General features: G+C 36.4%; 1 protein-coding gene across 3 annotated transcripts in view; it reads right to left on the bottom strand.

Annotated features, from left to right (window-relative positions):
* HGSNAT (heparan-alpha-glucosaminide N-acetyltransferase) overlaps window positions 1–16,264 on the bottom strand; it is a 37,862-nt gene extending 21,598 nt beyond the window's left edge. The window contains exons 1-7 of one of the 3 annotated variants that reach the window (XM_058180455.1): window positions 15,473–16,264; window positions 12,152–12,267; window positions 11,590–11,720; window positions 11,014–11,135; window positions 5,844–5,913; window positions 4,178–4,247; window positions 1,931–2,040 (exon numbers count right to left, since the gene is read on the bottom strand). In XM_058180455.1, coding sequence (XP_058036438.1) covers window positions 1,931–2,040; window positions 4,178–4,247; window positions 5,844–5,913; window positions 11,014–11,135; window positions 11,590–11,720; window positions 12,152–12,267; window positions 15,473–15,563 — 710 coding nt within the window. In that variant the 5' untranslated portion in view covers window positions 15,564–16,264. Of the gene's footprint in view, window positions 1–1,930; window positions 2,041–4,177; window positions 4,248–5,843; window positions 5,914–11,013; window positions 11,136–11,589; window positions 11,721–12,151; window positions 12,268–14,925; window positions 15,048–15,472 lie in introns of those variants that run through there. The other 2 variants (XM_058180454.1, XM_058180457.1) reach the window with 2 other exon arrangements.
* Between the last annotated feature and the right edge of the window lie 2,318 nt (window positions 16,265–18,582).

Below are 18,582 nucleotides of genomic sequence, written 5' to 3'. Positions count from 1 at the left end.
TGCTTTCACAAAACAGTTGCCAGAAGAATATGGTCGGTCTCAAAATGCTCATTTTTTTCCCTGGACTGTGCTCGCCCAGCCAGTGTGATGGGAACTTTTAAGAGTTTTGGGGGCTGGAATGAAAGCTCTATCCAGGACCTGGAGTTACATGAGCAGAAAACGCCCATTTCACTACTGGGTTTGCATATAAATATAAGACATTTGAAGAAACCTGAAGCAAGATGTTTCTCAGGTGAGTTCAGCTTGGAAGTGGGGCTTCCAGGATTTTTCACCTGGAAAAAATGGCCATTTAAAAAAAAAGACAAATATGGACAATAAAAATTGCCTATTACTACATTGAATAATGAAGTGGCTAAAGGAATTAGATATCTTCAGCCTACCAAAGAGAAAGTTTGGATATGATAGTTGTCTTTCAATATTCGAAAGGCTGTTACATGAAAGGGGCTCAATTTATTCTCCATAACACCTGACAGCAGGACAAGAAGCAATGGATGGAAGCTCAACAAAGGGAGATCCAGTCTGGAATTAAGGAGAATTTTTCTGGCAGTGGAAACAATTAATCAATGGAATTGCTTGTCTCCCAGAGTTGTGGGTTCTTAATCCCTGGAAATTTTCAAGAAAAGATTGGACAATTTTCTGGTAGAGTATAGGAGTCTTGGCTAGGGGATTAAACAAGAAAACCTCTAAGATTCCTTCTAGTGGCTAAGTCTGAAAAAAAAAAGTTCAACAATGTAAATACACAAAAGAGGGAAATTCTGAAATACAACTCTTCTGAATTCCTGTTTTACATATAACATACATTTCACAGATAATAAATTGATAATAAATTGAGGGAAATAACTTGGCTTAACAAATCTAAATTGTAGGCAAAGGTAAGATCTAAGTTCCAACAACCAGATTACATTTGTTCTCACCCATCTAACTTAACAAAATGCCCATTTCATACCAGAAAACTGCAAATTCCAGAGAACAATCTAGAACTACCTATGCTGGCAGAGGACTCATGCTGCAGACCCTGTCAATCAAGGATTTTCGGCTGACAGGATCTTTGATAAAATGGGTGGTATATAAATTTAAGAAAAAACAAGAGTTGCTCAACATGAATTTTCCAGGTATATTAGGATACGTATATTTCCCTGATTGCCACCCAATGCTGATGGTCATGTCAATGGCATCAGGCTGAGAAAGCTCATCAAAGAAATAGAAGTATTCAAAATAAATAGACATATTCTTTCACTTCCACAAAGAAACCCAGCAGATTAGTTTAGCCCCCTCCCAAGTAGGCAACATACAGTACAACCTCTTTCATGTCTCCTCCTCCATATTCTTGTGCATACATTTCAAAATGGTATGTTGATTGCAGTATCTGTTTTTATTACCCACAAATGCTTTTGATCAACATGGTTTTGTCAGTTCTTACTTCTGCTACAATTTAGATTTTCTCAAAAGAAAAAAGATGCAGCAGCTTCTCAGTTAAAAAAAAAACAATGCGAAAAAATAAAATGGAAACTATCCTAATTCCCAAAACAAGATTAAATTCTAATGATATTGTTCAAAGGTACCAGATCATTAATCCCATCCAGAAGTGCCTTAAGTGTGTTGCATTCTCTAAGATCAATTGTTTAACAGACAACAACCTAACAGGAAATCAGAACCTCCAAAACCAAGATAATGATTTCTGTTACCACAGGGATATATGAAGTGAACCTACACTTGAGACCAGTTCCTTACCACAGTAAAGAACAGAAAGTGCCAGTTGTATCAGTTTTAACAGATTATTTGTTACTTACAGCATCACTGTAAAGGACAAGTGGGTTCCATTCTTGGTAGCTGGCACTACTACATCACGAATGTGAATACTACTGCTCTTATAAATCTCAGCTGATATTTACAGAAAAATTGTAAGGAATGATCCAGAACTGCAATTTACCCTCTGAAGGTATCCAGGGAACGAAGTCTCTGTAGAGAGGAAACAGTGTTCCATACCCCTATTGGGAATTCACCACCAATGGAATCTATTCTGCTTGGGGATCCAAGCTCCTGAAAAATGAAGGCAGGAAGGAAAGATTTGCTATGAAAACTTAGTTATAAAACTGATAAGGATCTTTTCTTTTCATAATGTTTCCTCCATATGTATATTTTTTCACATGCCATGTTCTGTATTGAATTGGATAATTCTAGCATTGTTTTCCTTCACTCTTAGCATTTACCTATCTTTATTAATTTTTAACTTCATTTTACATTTTTAAAATATTGTTTTATGTAATATTTAAGGAAGTTATTTTTTACTATAACCTGTCTGAAAAGTTGTCATGCTACAAAACATGTAGCATGCTTCCAGTTTCAGTATTACATTTTAAAAACACATGCATTCAAAAGGAATATTTTGAAAGAAAATGGTTGAGGGCTGCCTAGCATTTCCTTATTAGATGCTAAATGCCTCATTTTTCTCCGGTAGGGGTTTCCCTATTTTTTCTCCTCTCCTAGGTGTATGTTTTTTCAACTATTTTTAAAAAAAATATTCTGTATATTTTATCTGATCTTTTAATTATAAATTTTAGTATTAATATACTGTTTACCAAAGCATTTCTAGCATGCATGTGACTATAGATCATGTCCAAACTTGGCAACTTTAAAACTTGTGGGTTTCAACTCCAGAATTCCTCAGCCAGCTTTGCAAAATAGAATATGCCCCTATACTCATCTAAAACCTCTGCATGCTATTCAATCTAAACTTTTGCAAATACTCTTCAAGGTTCCATGTTGTGTTCCAAATCTAATTCACATGGAAAGAGAAATGATCTCATTGGAGATGAGTTTGTATTTGCTGTCTCTCTTATTGGCTCAAGCTTTTTCTTGATGACTTCATGTCAAAATGGAAAGTAAAAATTGTAGCCAATTGAATTATTGTAGTATTTTTGTTAGCTTTCTTTCCTGGAAATCTGATTTGTTCAGTACATTGCAGAGCCATCCTTTTGATTCATTTTTATGTTCTTACTCTTGGCAGAACAATACCATTGCTTAGGAATGCTTAAGGTGTCATAATCCTGAAACTATGTCATAAAGAGTTATTTTATTCTTTTATCTTAATTTTATATTTTTATCTATTTTGTTTTACCTTCTTTTATTTTGTTTACTTCTTAAATCTGTACATTTTAATCATCAGGTTTTGGTAGTGGTTTTGTAGGAGATGACACACCTGAGCCTGAAAATGCATCATCAGTCATAAGTCCCTGTGTGCTTGACAGGTTTAACTGTATTGCTTTTATTGTATATGACCCTGCTTTTATGTGATGTTTTAGTATTATAGCTACTTTGCTGGTCATTGACTGTAAATAAAATACTATGCTATGCTTTCTATGGAAAAAAACATAATTTGATATTGGGGGTTCAGAGCTTAGCTCTTGAAAGAATTGGTTTTATAAGACTCATCAATTTTCTTTCTTTTTGCTTTAACAATCAGCCATCTCAGAAACAGATATTTTATTGTAGTATTTAGTCATGCCCTCCACAACAACTATATGGTGAGAGTGCTCCCTATATTCTTAAATGTCCAAATGAGCACACTGATCCCAATAGCTTGGATTAATTCTGTACATTTACTACTGTACCAATTAGTAATTAAGATTGCAAAATGAATTCAAAGACACATTTGGTGCTCTTTTAATTACATTTGGCCTCATTCTAGAGCAAAACAAAGAATAAGTATAGCATTCTTCTCTAGCATAACTAAACAGAGGTCAGTAGTAATATCATATCAGTGATAATTGATCAATCTATTTAGGCTGAAACAATGATATCCATTTATGCAAGCTTTACTAAACTCAGATTTGACTTTTATCTCTTTTTAAGTAAAAATCATAGAAGAATGAGTGTATGTCATTCAATCTCTGAAGCATTTATATGAAAAGCAACTCAGCTGCAGTGATATTAGGTTACCTTCCAATGCTTTGAAGGTTATCTGTTATGGTTTTTACACTATTATTTCATGATCATAAAGCTCTCAGGCATAATAGTTAACATGCATGATTGAACTCATCTGAAGACAATTTATTTGTAAAAAGAACAATCTAGTTATCAAACAATGTAGTTAAGCCTTCATTACTTATTTGTGTCAGAAAACAACAGAGTGAAGCCTAAAAAATAATGTATATGATCCCACTATTAAAGAACTTACTGAATTAATAAGTCGATCAGTTTCTCTAGGATCCATCTTTTTGAAGAACCAATTTCTTACTGGTTCAGTGCTATAAAACAGAAATTTAGAAAATCAGATGTTAGTGTTGAATACCACAAATGTTCTTCTGAAATCATCATTCTAATAATAACATTGTCACAATCAAGCACTTTAAAGCCATTGAAATAATTTTCTCTCAAAACAAAGCAATTCTGGGAGCCAACTGATAGTTTTAAGTCTTGGGGATAAAGTCCCCACTGAAGGCCCTTTCCTTAACATAACATAACATAACATCAGAGTTGGAAGGGACCTTGGAGGCCTTCTAGTCCAACCCCCTGCCCAGGCAGGAAACCCTACACCATCTCAGTCAGATGGTTATCCAACATTTTCTTAAAAATTTCCAGTGTTGGAGCATTCACAACTTCTGAAGGCAAGTTGTTCCACTTATTAATTGTTCTAACTGTCAGGAAATTTCTCCTTAGTTCTAAGTTGCTTCTTTCCTTGATCAGTTTCCACCCATTGCTTCTTGTTCTACCCTCAGGTGCTCTGGAGAACAGCCCGACTCCCACTTCTCTGTGGCAGCCCCTGAGATATTGGAACACTGCTATCATGTCTCCCCTGGTCCTTCTTTTGTTAAACTAGACATACCCAGTTCCTGCAACCGTTCTTCATATGTTTTATCCTCCAGTCCCTAATCATCTTTGTTGCTCTTCTCTGCACTCTTTCTAGAGTCTCAACATCTTTTTACATCGTGGCGACCAAAACTGGATGCAATATTCCAAGTGTGGCCTTACCAAGGCATTATAAAGTGGTACTAACACTTCACGTGATCTTGATTCTATCCTCTGTTTATGCAGCCCAGAACTGTGTTGGCTTTTTAACAGCTGCTGCACACTGCTGGCTCATATCTAAATGGTTATCCACTAGGACTCCAAGATCCCTCTCACAGGTACTACTATTGAGCAAGGTACCACATATACGGTACTGGTGCATTTTGTTTTTGGCCTAAATGTAGAACCTTACTTTTTCACTGTTGAATTTCATTTTGTTAGATAGCGCCCAATGTTCAAGTCTGTCAAGATCTTTCTGTAACTTGAGCCTATCTTCTGGAGTGTTGGCTATTCCTGCCAGCTTGGTGTCATCTGCAAATTTGATGAGTTCCCCATCTATCCCCTCGTCCAAGTCATTGATGAAGATGTTGAAGAGTACTGGGCCTAAAACAGAGCCTTGGGGTACTCCACTGCATACTTCCCTCCATGTGGATGTAGTTCCGTTGAGGACTACACGTTGAGTGCGGTTGGTCAGCCAGTTACGAATCCATCTGGTGGTGGTGCTGTCTAACCCACATTTTTCTACTTTATCTAGTAGTAGGTTATGGTCTACTTTATCAAATGCTTTACTGAAGTCCAAGTAAATTATATCAACAGCATTCCTCTGGTCTACTAATTTAATAATACTAATTATTATATAATTATACTAATTATATACTAATACTAATTAATAAAGATAAAAAATACTTCTCCAAAAGCATATGTTTTGGGAAAGATTTCTGGGAAAAATCTCAACACACTACCATATTGTTCAATGATTAAATTAAGGTTTAACATGCAAATATGGAAAAATTATGTATACATCCAATTAGTCTCATTTTAAAATATTTACTTACTTTATGCAAATCTGTCCAATCATCAGAATAATGAAAATACCCATGTAGATGAGAAATGCAAATAAAATAGCTGCATAAAAGAAAAGATAATTACTGTAAACAATAAAATATACATTCTAGAGCAAATTCTTTCATATAATTAAAAACAACAACAACAAAGGTCCATTTGTATTTATTAGGCTTATAATTGAAACTTTATTTTCAAGGTTGAAACCAAACTTTGTAAAAGCACAAAAAAGCATGGTGTTCCCATTATTAATGTAAACCATAAACGGATTTCTTTTTCACTTTTTGACAAATGTTTTGTGAAATACGAAAACTTCTAAATTATTCAACTCTTTCAAGAAGCATTATGAAAGGTCTTCACTGTAATATACATTTTTATGTAGGCTTCCTGGAAAAGGATTAGCTAGGAAAAAAATAATGATTAGACATTACAGCAAAGTATAACAACATATTAAAATATTTCAATTCAACACTAGGTAAGTAAAATGAGGTATAATATATATAGGTAATAAAATAATTATGTGATTTCCGTACAATATCCTAAAAATAGCCTATGTAACTATATTTCTTGCTAATGTGCTTTGACAGCTGCCAGAAAGAAATGATCAAAGATATTGCAGCAATATGAATGGAAACGGAGGAGGAGAGTGGAGGAAGCAACTGCAATACAAGTAATATAAAAAGCAGTAGATGCAATTGATATAAGATGTGCCTGTAAATTAAGAAGATAGTGTGTGCTCCTGTAACATATCTTTTTATATTTCTTGAACAAATTTGGAGTTCACTTATTTATTAATCTAACCTCATTTCTTGCTGCACAACAGATAGTTTTATACAGAACATGTGGAAAGGAAAATACTAAAGTCAGAAATAAAACCATCATCAATATTCTTAAGACTAGAGCTTGCATAAAAGAATACTAAAGACAATCGTTATTTAGAAGAAAAATGATGGTAATAGGAAAGCCTGACTTCTTTAAGCTTTCTAATGTTAACCACCTGTACTCTCCTCTATTATGGAATGATATCATGAATCAGTTCAAAGATTGAACTGAGAAGTGATGAAAGCCTTGAGAACATTCATCCAACCTACAGTAGGCATGTTCCAAAGACATACAACATCAAGTCTTTTAAATATGGGAAAGAAATAGAAGTCTAGAGATGCTTGGCTAACTAAAGATAGTCCTCATGTAGCAACTACAATTGGGACTGGCAATTCAGTAATTAAATGAAGTATCTGCTAATTGAAAAATCACGTAACCACAACTGTTCTTATGATTTTGCTTCAACCTTTCCTTTCATTTAAGCATCAGAAGATTATGATCCCAAACAAGTGAACCCAAATGGCTGGAAAGCTGTCTAGAACTTGACTTATAAGGAAGCCGGGTAAAAAGGACAAATCTTATAGTCCTTTCCCCCATTCCCCTATCCTGGAGTGAATGCTCACACCAGAACTGGGATAACTGGCAAGATGGTTTATATTTACATTAATGTTTGTGTATTTACATTATTTGGAGACGAGATTACAAAAGAGTAAGCAGGTACACAATGAGGAATACACGTTGAAAATAATGTGTTAGCCATGGCTGTTTGCCTTGCCAATGGCTTAGGTAACAAAAGCCTTTACTGTTGTGGGGGGAAAAAACCCTTCTTAGAAGAATGAAATATTTTGGGGAATATTAAAAGAAGCAGATTATATTTCCCCAAAGGGGAAATGGAAAAACATACTCTTAAAAACAGAAAGCAGACTCAGTCTTTCTTAATAGCCCCAGCAGATATTTTGTGCCCATTAAGAAAGATTGGGCCAGCCTATTCACAAAACAAAAGAACTTCAACTCCAGGGTGATGAAGCTTCTTTAGCTCTGACTGGATGGTGGGGAATGAAATAACGTAAAGCACAACATGGGAGAACAAACCCGTCAGGACTAAATTCAGCAGCCCCTGAAAAGACAAAGGACACTCTTATGAAGACAGCAAAGTCCACATTTTGGACAGAGAGGACTGCTGGTTTGAAAGAGGGGTTGAAGAAGCCATCTATGTCAAAATTGAACACTCCTCTCTCAACAGAGAGTGAGGGATATTACATCATCACCCAGTCTACAACAGTCCTTTCAACAGTTCCAAAAAGGCTGCACACCCATTTGCACAACTCAGGTGATCCTGATTACATAGAAAAACCTTCAGATAGCCTCAGTGACTTGTTGAAAGGATGCAAATGACCAACTGTCTACAAAGGAGTATAAATCCTTTCATTCCCCATCATCCAGGCAGAGTTGAAGAAGCTTCTTGGGTGAGAAGCGAAACAGTTTCAAAGAAATCCCCACCCCTGAAAAATCCAGTTGCCTCTTGAAAAAAGCACCTTTGGTGCAGATCCTATGCACTAAGGTGTAATCTTCAGTGATAATCTGGGAAGAGTTTGAACCTTATTATGATGAATAATAATAATCATCTCACTACAATGGTTGAGTTAGTATCATCATCATAATAATTATGAAGTGGATAAAGTCTTTCAATTTATGAGTTCCGCTACCTGTGCTTTACATAAGGTTAATATTTTCTTATGGGAGAAGGTGGCTCCATTTAAATGTGAATGCTTCATTGGATATCGGGCATCTCTCTTCTTGACCACATCACAAATGATACCATTCAAAAACATTTTGATATGGCACCAATTATAAAGAAGATGAGAGAAGGCCGGCTCTGCTGGTATGGAAATGTCCCGAGAGCAGCACGTTCTAAGACTGCCTACCAACTAGAAGTCAATGGCCAATGACCTCACAGGCACCCAAAACAAGAGATGGCAAGACACCATCAACAAATATATGCAAGCCGTGGGCCTGTACCCTGGAGACGCAACTGACCGTGCAATGATCCAAAAAGCGGACCCTGTACTTGCAGGAATATGCTAAGAAGAAGAAGGTGACTCCACTTGTCTTCAAAGAAGTAGTTGTCTGCCCTCTCCTCAAGAAGCCCGTACAGGACAATTTCAACCAATTTTCCTTTTAATGAAAGGTGGCACTAATCATGCTTTTGATCGCTTTTGGTAGGGGTGGAATGGGTAGTCCATCCATCTGGCTTTCTTTAATCTCTCAGTGGGTTTTGATACCATCAATCATGGCATCCTTCTGGACTGACTCAAGAGGTTGGAAGTAAGAGCCATGGTGTTGCAGTAGTTGTCCTTTTTCTGAGGCCTGTAGCAGCTGATGTTGACACAGGTAGTCCTCGATATGACAATTGACCTCAAAATTTCTGTTGCTAAATAGACATTGTCAACTGAGTTTTGCTCCATTTTAAATCTTTGTTGCCACAGTTGTTAAGTGACTCACTACAATGGTTGAGTTAGTAAAACAGTTAACAGAATCTGGCTTCCTCATTGACTTTGCTTGTCAGAAGATTACTCCGAGACACTACAACCATCATAAATATGAATTAGTTGCCTCTGAAGCATCTGAATTTGGATCATGTGACCATGGGGATGCTGCAGCAGTTTTACGTATGACAAATGGTCAGAAGTCACTTTTTGCATTGTAATTTTGATTGGTCACTAAATGAACTATTGTAAGTTGAGGATTTTTTTTATCGAGCTGTCATGATTTGTTTTATATAGTACTTCCATTTATGTTGCTTATATATTTTAAATAATTTTATATCTTTTGGTCACAAAACTTTAAAAGAAAACATTAAAATGCTTGCAATAATTAAAGGGCTAACTATATATCCACAGGTTTTTCTTTCAATCATATACTGTTTTGAGGTAGGAAGGGAGCAGGGAGAAATATTTTTATTTATCCAATCATTTTTATAATTGATTATATTCTTTCATTTTTTCAACAAAAGCAAATGCAACACTCATAACAATCACACCATTAGGAAGGTCTTATAATTAGTATTCTATTCCAACCCTATTAATCTACTAATTATCCTTAATATTTGAAAACTACTAATGAGTGGATAGCAATAGCAACAGTACTTAGACTTATATACAGCTTCATATCCTTTACAGCACTCTCTAAACTGTTTACAGAATCAGCACATTGCCCCCAGAAATCTGGGTCCTCAGATTTACTTCGGAAGGATGGAAGTCTAAGTCCACAGTCAAGATCAAACATCTGGCATTGGACAGAATTAGCCTGCAATACTGCATTCTAACCACTGCGCTACCATGGCTCTTAGGATAGTTTACCTCTGTTCTAGGCAGTCTATTTTACTCTTAATTCTTAGAAAATTCTTCCTAATATTCAGCTAAATTCTTTAATTTCAACCTATTGGTTTTTATTTTATTCCCAGTTTTAACAGAGAATTAGTCCAAACATGTTCCATAACCTGGATGGAATACTTCCATTAATTCAGCTAATGCTCATGTGGTGTCCTAAATTCTTTTCACACTTAATGTTGCAGAGCAATGTCTCCCCATATCTTGTTTGATTTTTTCCTGTCCAATGCAGAATCTTGTACTCATCATAACTGGATATAATGCTACAGTTGACCCATTGTGGAAGCCTGTGAAAGTTATAATATACTGTATTTTTCACTCCATGAAAGCTCCTGACCATAAGACGCACCTAGGTTTAGAGGAGGAAAACAAGGGGGGAAAAAATCTGCCTCTGCCTCCCAGCATCCATCTGGTATTCATCTGGCTAGTGTCCTTGCAGCAATCAGCAAACAGTCTGCCTCCTCCATGTCAGCTGCCTCCTCCGGAGAATGCTGGAGCCTTTGCCTCTGAGCAGCTGCTTGGCAGTTCGATCAACCTCCCAGAATACCACCGATCAGCTGTTCCAGGTGGTGGGAATTGCTGCTGCCATTCGCCACTGCTGCCTGTCACCCATATTTGCTCCATAAGACACAAAGACATTTCCACCCACTTTTGGGAGGAAAAAAGTGTGGTGTTTTGGAGCGAAAAATACGGTAATCAAGTATGGGAGGAAACAGGCTGCACTGATCAGAAGTGACTGCAGAGTTAGTTGGCAAATTTCCACTCTGCAAGTTTTAAGTTCCTCTTGCCCTATAGGATATAGGGTGAATTGAGATTGGATAGCACATCTGCATAGAAGTAGTTAAGCCAAACATGAGTGTACAACAATTAGTCAGTTTTCTAAATGAATTAAGGCAAGCATTAAGGCAACTAACAAACAACACAATTTATATAAAAGTTTAAAGTAACATACGGAGATAGCTGTTGAGAGGACTTTGACTGATAACTATATCACATGTAACATACATGATGTTACTCTGGAGATGCCTAATTCTTAAGGAATAGTTTCCATATTCTCCAAAATGATAATGAATCCTAGAGACAGCAAACAGGAAAAAAATACTTGTGAAGTTAGTTCAGTTTAGAATAATTCTGACAACATATGAACAGAAGCAGTGCCCTTAAGTTTAAAAGCGTTAAATATAAATAACTCAATTAAACATAATCTTAAACTCATCCAGTTTTCTCATTTCATTTGCTGTGATTTTTATCTTTGAACTGTTTATTCTACCATTTATTACTTCACTTTTTCTAATATAATTTTGCTTTTACACAGATATTTGGATATGTTATACTCAGCAACTAAAGTTGCCTATTGAATTTTGTTTACATAATGTTAATGTTTTAGTATAAAATTAAATAATATACCTAAATTGACATTTCAATCTCTTTTTTGGATAAATTATCTAAATAAATTATTTACAATACTTCTGTGATTTCTTTAAGTCATAACCACATAGCAGAAGCTAGGCATCTTAAAAGGACTAACCTGCACAGTTCTTTTCCTTCTTTAAAATTATTGACCATCAGTGTGAGAGAATGCTGGGTATCAACAGCTACAAAGTGAGTTTCTTTGGACGTTCTGTTCATCTCGACAGAAATCAGCTCCTGTTGCAAACACTAAAAAATGAGGGGGAAAAGAATAAAGTCCACAACAAATTGATTTGCCTTGCAGTAGATGAACCAATATTACCTTTAAAACAAAAAACAAATAGAAGGGTTACTGGATCTAGCATAAACAATGTGGTTTGTGCTAAGAGAAATAATTGCCTGTGGAAACTATACAATATATTCCAAGATTTTAAAATTGGCTTGATTTTATATATTCAGAGTTCTAGTATCTAAAATAAAATGCACTTCATTGGGCTAGCTGTATATATTTGCTTGTGATTAGACCAGTTTTCTTCCATAACTTTCACTCAGTTCAAACATGAATCATTGTTTACAAATCTGAATTCCAGCTTAATTCAGATGAAGCATTTCATCCAGCTTGAACCATTTTACAGGTATTTTGTTATAGGACTTTCCCCTCCCCTCAATATTTTAATTACCTCATAACAATAATCTGAGACCCAATAAATGGACAAGTTGTCAATGAGCAATTCATTATGAATTCGTAATAAAGCTTGATCCATTTTCAAGTTCCACAGAGGTCGTCTGGATATATCTAGAATTAAAAATGAAGGTGATTTAATATTTATGTATAAAAAAAATCAGAATTGGATATTTTTGTCTAGCAATTGAGACTTGAGAATCCTGGAATGGTCTCTTTTTTCTTGTGTACTTTGAGGCCTCAAAAAACATTTCAGAAAGGAAAACATAACCTGTAATGTAATGTGATTGTTATATGTTCTCTTTATACCAAGTAAACTTATCAACATAGCAGAATATTGCATTATATAGCAATAACATAATTAACCAATATAATAAAACTGCATTCTTCAAGATTATCTTTGCATTTTTCTTTACTAAGTACTTGACTTACAACAGTAGTGACAGTTTGAAGTTACAACAGCATTGAAAAAGTGACTTATGACTGTTTTTCACACTTGCGACCACTGCAGTATTCTCATGATCACATGATCAAAATTCAGACACTTGGCAACTGGTTCATATTTAGGACATCTACATTGTTCTAGGGTCATATGATCACTTTTCAACTTTCTGGGAAGCAAGAATCTGGAAAACCAGATTCACTTAACTATATTACTAACTTAGCAAATGCAGTGATTCACTTAATAACTGGGGTAAGAAAGGTCATAAAATGGAGCAAAACTCACTTAACAAATGTTTTGCTTAACAATAGAAATTTTGAGCTTAATTGAGGTCATAAATCGAAGACTACCTGTACCAAGCCAAAGTGCTGATTCTATAAGTGAAAAACAGCACCTTATGAAAGTTTATATAAAGAATAAAGCCTGAATTATACTAGAAACCAGTAATTTAATATATTTATATACTAATGTGCTTTTGTAGATAGGCTGCCTCTGTCCAAGCTGCAGTTTCCCAGTCTATCACTGCTTCATATCCTCTCCTTAAAATACTTCTCTAAGCATGGAATTAATTTTATTTTAAGATTAAGAAACAATGAATAATCTATTATTTTTAAAAATAAAAAATTAAGGAAAAAGCCTTGGTTACTGAAGATTTTTTTTTTGAGAAAAACAAATGCTTCCTTGTTAAATTGAAGGTTCACACACAAAAAGATTATTTCCTCATTTGTAATTTAGATTTATGTATCAGGAAGATGACAGCTGAGTGAAAGCAGAAGTAGAAAATGAAATAAGCAAGCAAATAGTTGATAGGAATGACCCATCATTAGATAATATACAACGAAAGGGTGGAGTCAAAGTGCTAATGGATGTCTGAATTTTTTTTTTACTTTAGAATAGAATAACAGAATTGGAAGGGACCTTGGAGATCCTCTAGTTCAACCCCCGGCTTAGGCAGGAAACCCTATAAAGTTTCAGGCAAACAGTTGTCCAATCTCTTCTTAAAAACTTTCAGTGTTGAAGCATTCATAGCTTATGGAAGCAAGTTGTTCCACTGATTAACTGTTCTGTCAAAAAATTGTTCTTAGTTCTAGGTTGCTTCTCTCCTTGATTAGTTTTCATCCATTGCTACTTGTCCTGCCCTCAGGTGCTTTGGAGAATAGGTTGAATCCCTCTTCTTTGTGGAAACCCCTGAGATATTGGAACACTGCTATCATGTGACCCCTAGTCTTTTTTTTCATTAAACTAGACATATCCAATTCCAGCAATCCAACTTTATATGTTTTAGCCTCCAGTCCCCTAATCATCTTTGTTGCTCTTCTCTGCACTCTTTCTAGAATCTCAATATTTTTTTTGCATTGTAGATGCAATACTCCCAAGTGTAGCCTTACCAGTATTAACTCTTCATGTCATCTTAATTCTATCCCTGTTAATGCAGACTAAACTGTGTTGGCTTTTGGGCAGCTGCAGCACACTGCTGGCTCATATTTAAATGATTGTCCATGAGGACTCCAAGAACCCTTTGTTACTACTATTCAGCAAGGTACCACCTATATGCTACCTGCGCATTTGGTTTTTCTTGCTTAAATGTATAAATTACTTTTTCACGATTGAATTTCATTTTATTAGATAGCGCTTTATGTTCAAGTCTGTCAAGATCCTTCTGTATTTTAGGCCTATCTTCTGGAGTGTTGGCTACTCCTGCCAGCTTGGTGTTGTCTGCAAATTTGACGAGTTCCCCATCTATCCCCTTGTCCAAATCATTAATAAAGATGTTGAAGAGTACCGGACCTAAAACAGAGCCTTGGGGTATCCTACTGCATACTTCGCTCCATGTAGATGCAGTTCCATTGAGGACTACACATTGAGTGCAGTTGGTCAGTCACTTACAAATTCATCTGGTGATGATGCTGTCTAATCCACATTTTTCTATCTTTTACTCCTGCTATAATATCCCTATTTTTTTAGCATTTGCAAAATTGATAACTTAATTTGGGCAGAGAAGAAAGCTGTGATTTAGGGGCAGATAGGGCATCAAATATGATCACTAGCCAAAACCTGGAGACTAAAATGAATATGACAAGCCAACAAGATCCCTCCTGACCAGATGGAGAACTGGCCCACAGCTTTTTTTTAATCTTATGCCCTGGATTTAAGTGGATGTTTAGCTTTTAAGTGTTGTTTTTAAGCATCTCCTAATGTCTTCAGAAAGAGAAAACAATAAACTGCAAGCCATGGCATCCTTGAAGCAAGAATGATGAATCCCTTCGTTAAAACGAGTCCAAAAATATTTTACAAGAAGAGTTCTCCTCTCCTCTGTAAACAACAAATACCTTATTCCATCAGACTTGAAATCCTGGGATTAGAAAACTTAGAACTCCGCCGACTCGGACAAGACCTGTGTTTAACACACAGAATCATCTATTGCAATGTCCTTCCTGTTAAAGACTTCTTCAGCTTCATATGGTGAGGTCAATAGTAGACAGTTTTTGGTTGAAGATTTTGGGATTTTGAGTAGAGACTATGGAGTCAGGTAATGAGTTCCAAGCATTAACAACTCTGTTACAGAAGTCATATTTTCTGCAATCAAGTTTGAAGCGGTTGACATTTAGCTTGAATCTATCTAAATTTTGAATCTGTTCGTTAAAAGTGGGGCCTTCCCTCCCTCCTTCCTTCCCTCCCCTCCCTCCTCCCCAACCGTCGGTTGATTCCCACTGCTGAGGAGCTCTTCTCGAAGGGATCTGGAGTCGAGCATCTTTTCACCGGGCAAAACAAAAGCAAATGAACTCTGCGCCTTTAAAAGCTCCTGCTAGAAGCGCGAAGGAGGCAGCGCTTACGAGGTACAAGAGGAGATACTGTGGCGGGGAAGGAAAGGCTTACCGTGGGGCTGAGCTAAGCCCGACACAAGGAGTGCGATAAGCGCCCCTCCGAGATAGGCGGCCGAGCGACCCCGACAATCCGGTGCCACCATACTTGCTGCTTTGCTTGAAAGCGGACGAGCGCACCGCTCTGCCTGGCGGAGGAGGAGGAGGAGGCGGAGGCCGCGGCAGCTTCCTGCCGTCTCTTTATCGCGTGCTCCGCGATATTTGGGGATAAAGCTGCGACTGGTGCTGCCGTTGGGTAGTCGCTGCAGTTGTCTTAGAGTTAGGTGGTCTTGAGCACTGAAGAGAGCGCAAAGGCTGCGAAAACGGGGCTCAATTGACCAGGTTTAATTTAATCTCTTTTTTTTTTTTGCATTCACCTGGCTTTGGGTTTATTTTGTCGTTTCTTGGTCAATTTTAAATACTTCTGCTCCTTGTGATGTCTGTTTTAAATTACTGCTGTCATTTCTGTTTTCTGAGCAGTTTTTCTCAACCTTAAAAATAAGTTGCCAGGACCAATTTCATGCTGGGTGAGGAATTCTGGGAGTTGAAGTCTTCTCATATCAAAGCTGTCAAGGTTAAGAAACACTACTCTAGAGAGAATACAGATAGGCCTCGACTTAACATCACAATTGAGCCCAAAATTTCTGTTGTTAAGTGTGCTTTGTCCGATTTTACGATTTTTGCCACAGTTGTTAAGTAAATCACTGTAGTTAAGAACATGGTTGTGAAGTGAATCTCGTTTCGCCATTTGCTTGTTAGAAGGGCTCAAAATGGGATCACATGACCTTGGGACACAGCAATGGTCATAAATATGAACCAATTGCCAAGCATCTGAATTTTGATCACATGATTGTGGGGATGCTGCAAAGATGGTAATTCTGAAAAATCAGTCATAAGTCACAATTTTCAGTGCTGTTATAACTTTAAATGGTCACTAAATTAACTTGTAAATTGAGGACTATCTACATTTACAGTACAATTTTAATTATACATTTCAGTTTGATGTTTACAAGATAAACTCACAATCTATACTATTTATTTATATTATTTATTTATTAACGATTTAACAAATTTATTTAGTATATTACACTTTTGCTGTGGTGATATCCCACAACATGTAGGTGAACCAAGTATGTATTTTGATATACTGATATAATAAATGATTACTGTAATTACTGTACTTTCATTTCACAAGTCATAATGCTTAAATTTAGAATTCCTATAACTACAGCACGGTTTTTGCTCCTAACTCAATTTGGACCATAGTGCTTTCCATTCCATATTTTAGATTGAGATAAGAACCTCATATACATGAAATTATGACCAAATTATTAAATGCCTTGATCTTAATAGGCAAAATGGGCACAGTACATATGTACTGTTTTGGCAAATAGAAAAACAATAGCATAATATAATTATTTCAATTCATTTTATTAGCAAGCATGTACAACAGATAAGTTAATGTGCACGTGCACACGCACACACACAAATGTTGGAATTCTGGGATGACTTAAAAGACATAAGGTTGGCATTCTTTTGAAGAACCCTTCCTATCACAATATGGATATTTAGGTTTCTTTGTTGTAATAATAATGAATCTGGTAGCAGCAATGAAATTTTAATAATGAAATGACCTAAGGGAGTTAATTTCTAAAAGAAATCACTCTAAAGAAATATCTCTAAAGAGCAAAGGTTTGGGAGAAGTTATGAATTGCTTCATGTAGCAGTGACATATAAGCATTTGGGAATATTTTTTTCATGACTATTGTCATGAAATTCATTTTTTTTCCTCATTAATCTACACTCAGCACCCCATAATGACGAAGTAAAAACAGAATTTTAGAACTGTCTGTAAATTTATTAAAAAGAAAAAACCTGAAATTTCACATTGACATAAGTATTCAGACCTTTGCAACAACACTTGAAATTTAGCGCTGGTGCCTCCCATTTCTCTTGATTTGCTGACATGTTTTACACCTTGATTGGAGTCTACTGTGGTAAATTAAATTGATTGGATATTATTTGGAAAACCACACCCCTCCTTTTAGAAGGCCTCATAGCTAATAATGCATATTGTAGGAGAGCAAAAGCCATAAGGTCAAAGGAACTGCCTGTAGAACCTCAGAAATAGGATTATTGCAAGGCAGATTTCTGGGAAAAGCTACAATAAAATTTCTGCTGCACTGAAATTTACTTAGAGCACAGTGACCTCCATAATTCTCAAATGGAAGAAGTTTGGCACAACCAGGACTCTTCTAAGAGCTGGTCATCCAGTCAAATGAGCAATCAGGAGAGAAAGGCCTTGCTAATAGAGATAACAAAAAAACCCAATGCTCACTCTGGCTGAGCTCCAGAGATCATGTGTGGATGGGACCGAGTTCCAGAACCATCACTGCAGCCCTCCACCAATCAGCTTTTGTGGCAGAGTGGCTGGATGTTAGCTTTTCCTGGGTGCCAAACACATGAAAGCCCACTTGGAGTTTGCAAAAAAGCACCTGAAAGACTTTCAGATAGAAGGAACAAAATTGTTTGGTCAGATGAAACCAAGATTGAACTGTTTGGCCTCTATTCTAAATGTTATATCTGGAAAAAAAACCAGGCATCACTTATCACCTGTCCAATATCATCCCACAGTGAAGCATGATGGGGGTAGCATCATGCTTTGGGGTGGGAGACTTTCAGAGTTGAGAGAAAGCTGAATGGAGAAAGTACAGGGATATCCTTCATGAAAACCTTTTCCACAATGCTAAGGATTTCATACTTTATTTATTTATTTATTATTTAAATTTATATACCGCCCTATCTCCCAAAGGACTCAGGGCGGTTCACAGGCATATAAAACATCAATATACAAAATTAAAATAATCTTTAAAAAACTTATTCCAATGCCCTATCATTAAAAATAGAAATATAAATATTAAAATCAATTTAAAACCCCTATAAAATTTAAAATCTAAGCCAGTCCTGCACAGATGAATAAATGTGTCTTGAGCTCGCGACGGAAGGTTCGAAGGTCCGGAAGTTGACGGAGTCCTGGGGGGAGCTCGTTCCAGAGGGCGGGAGCCCCCACAGAGAAGGCCCTTCCCCTGGGCGTCGCCAGACGACACTGCCTAGCTGACGGCACCC

The sequence above is a fragment of the Ahaetulla prasina genome, chromosome 4, assembly GCF_028640845.1.
Source record: "Ahaetulla prasina isolate Xishuangbanna chromosome 4, ASM2864084v1, whole genome shotgun sequence".
Taxonomy (NCBI): domain Eukaryota; kingdom Metazoa; phylum Chordata; class Lepidosauria; order Squamata; family Colubridae; genus Ahaetulla; species Ahaetulla prasina.
The sequence above is the reverse complement of the archived record's forward strand: the minus strand, read 5'-3'. Positions and strand labels throughout refer to the sequence as shown.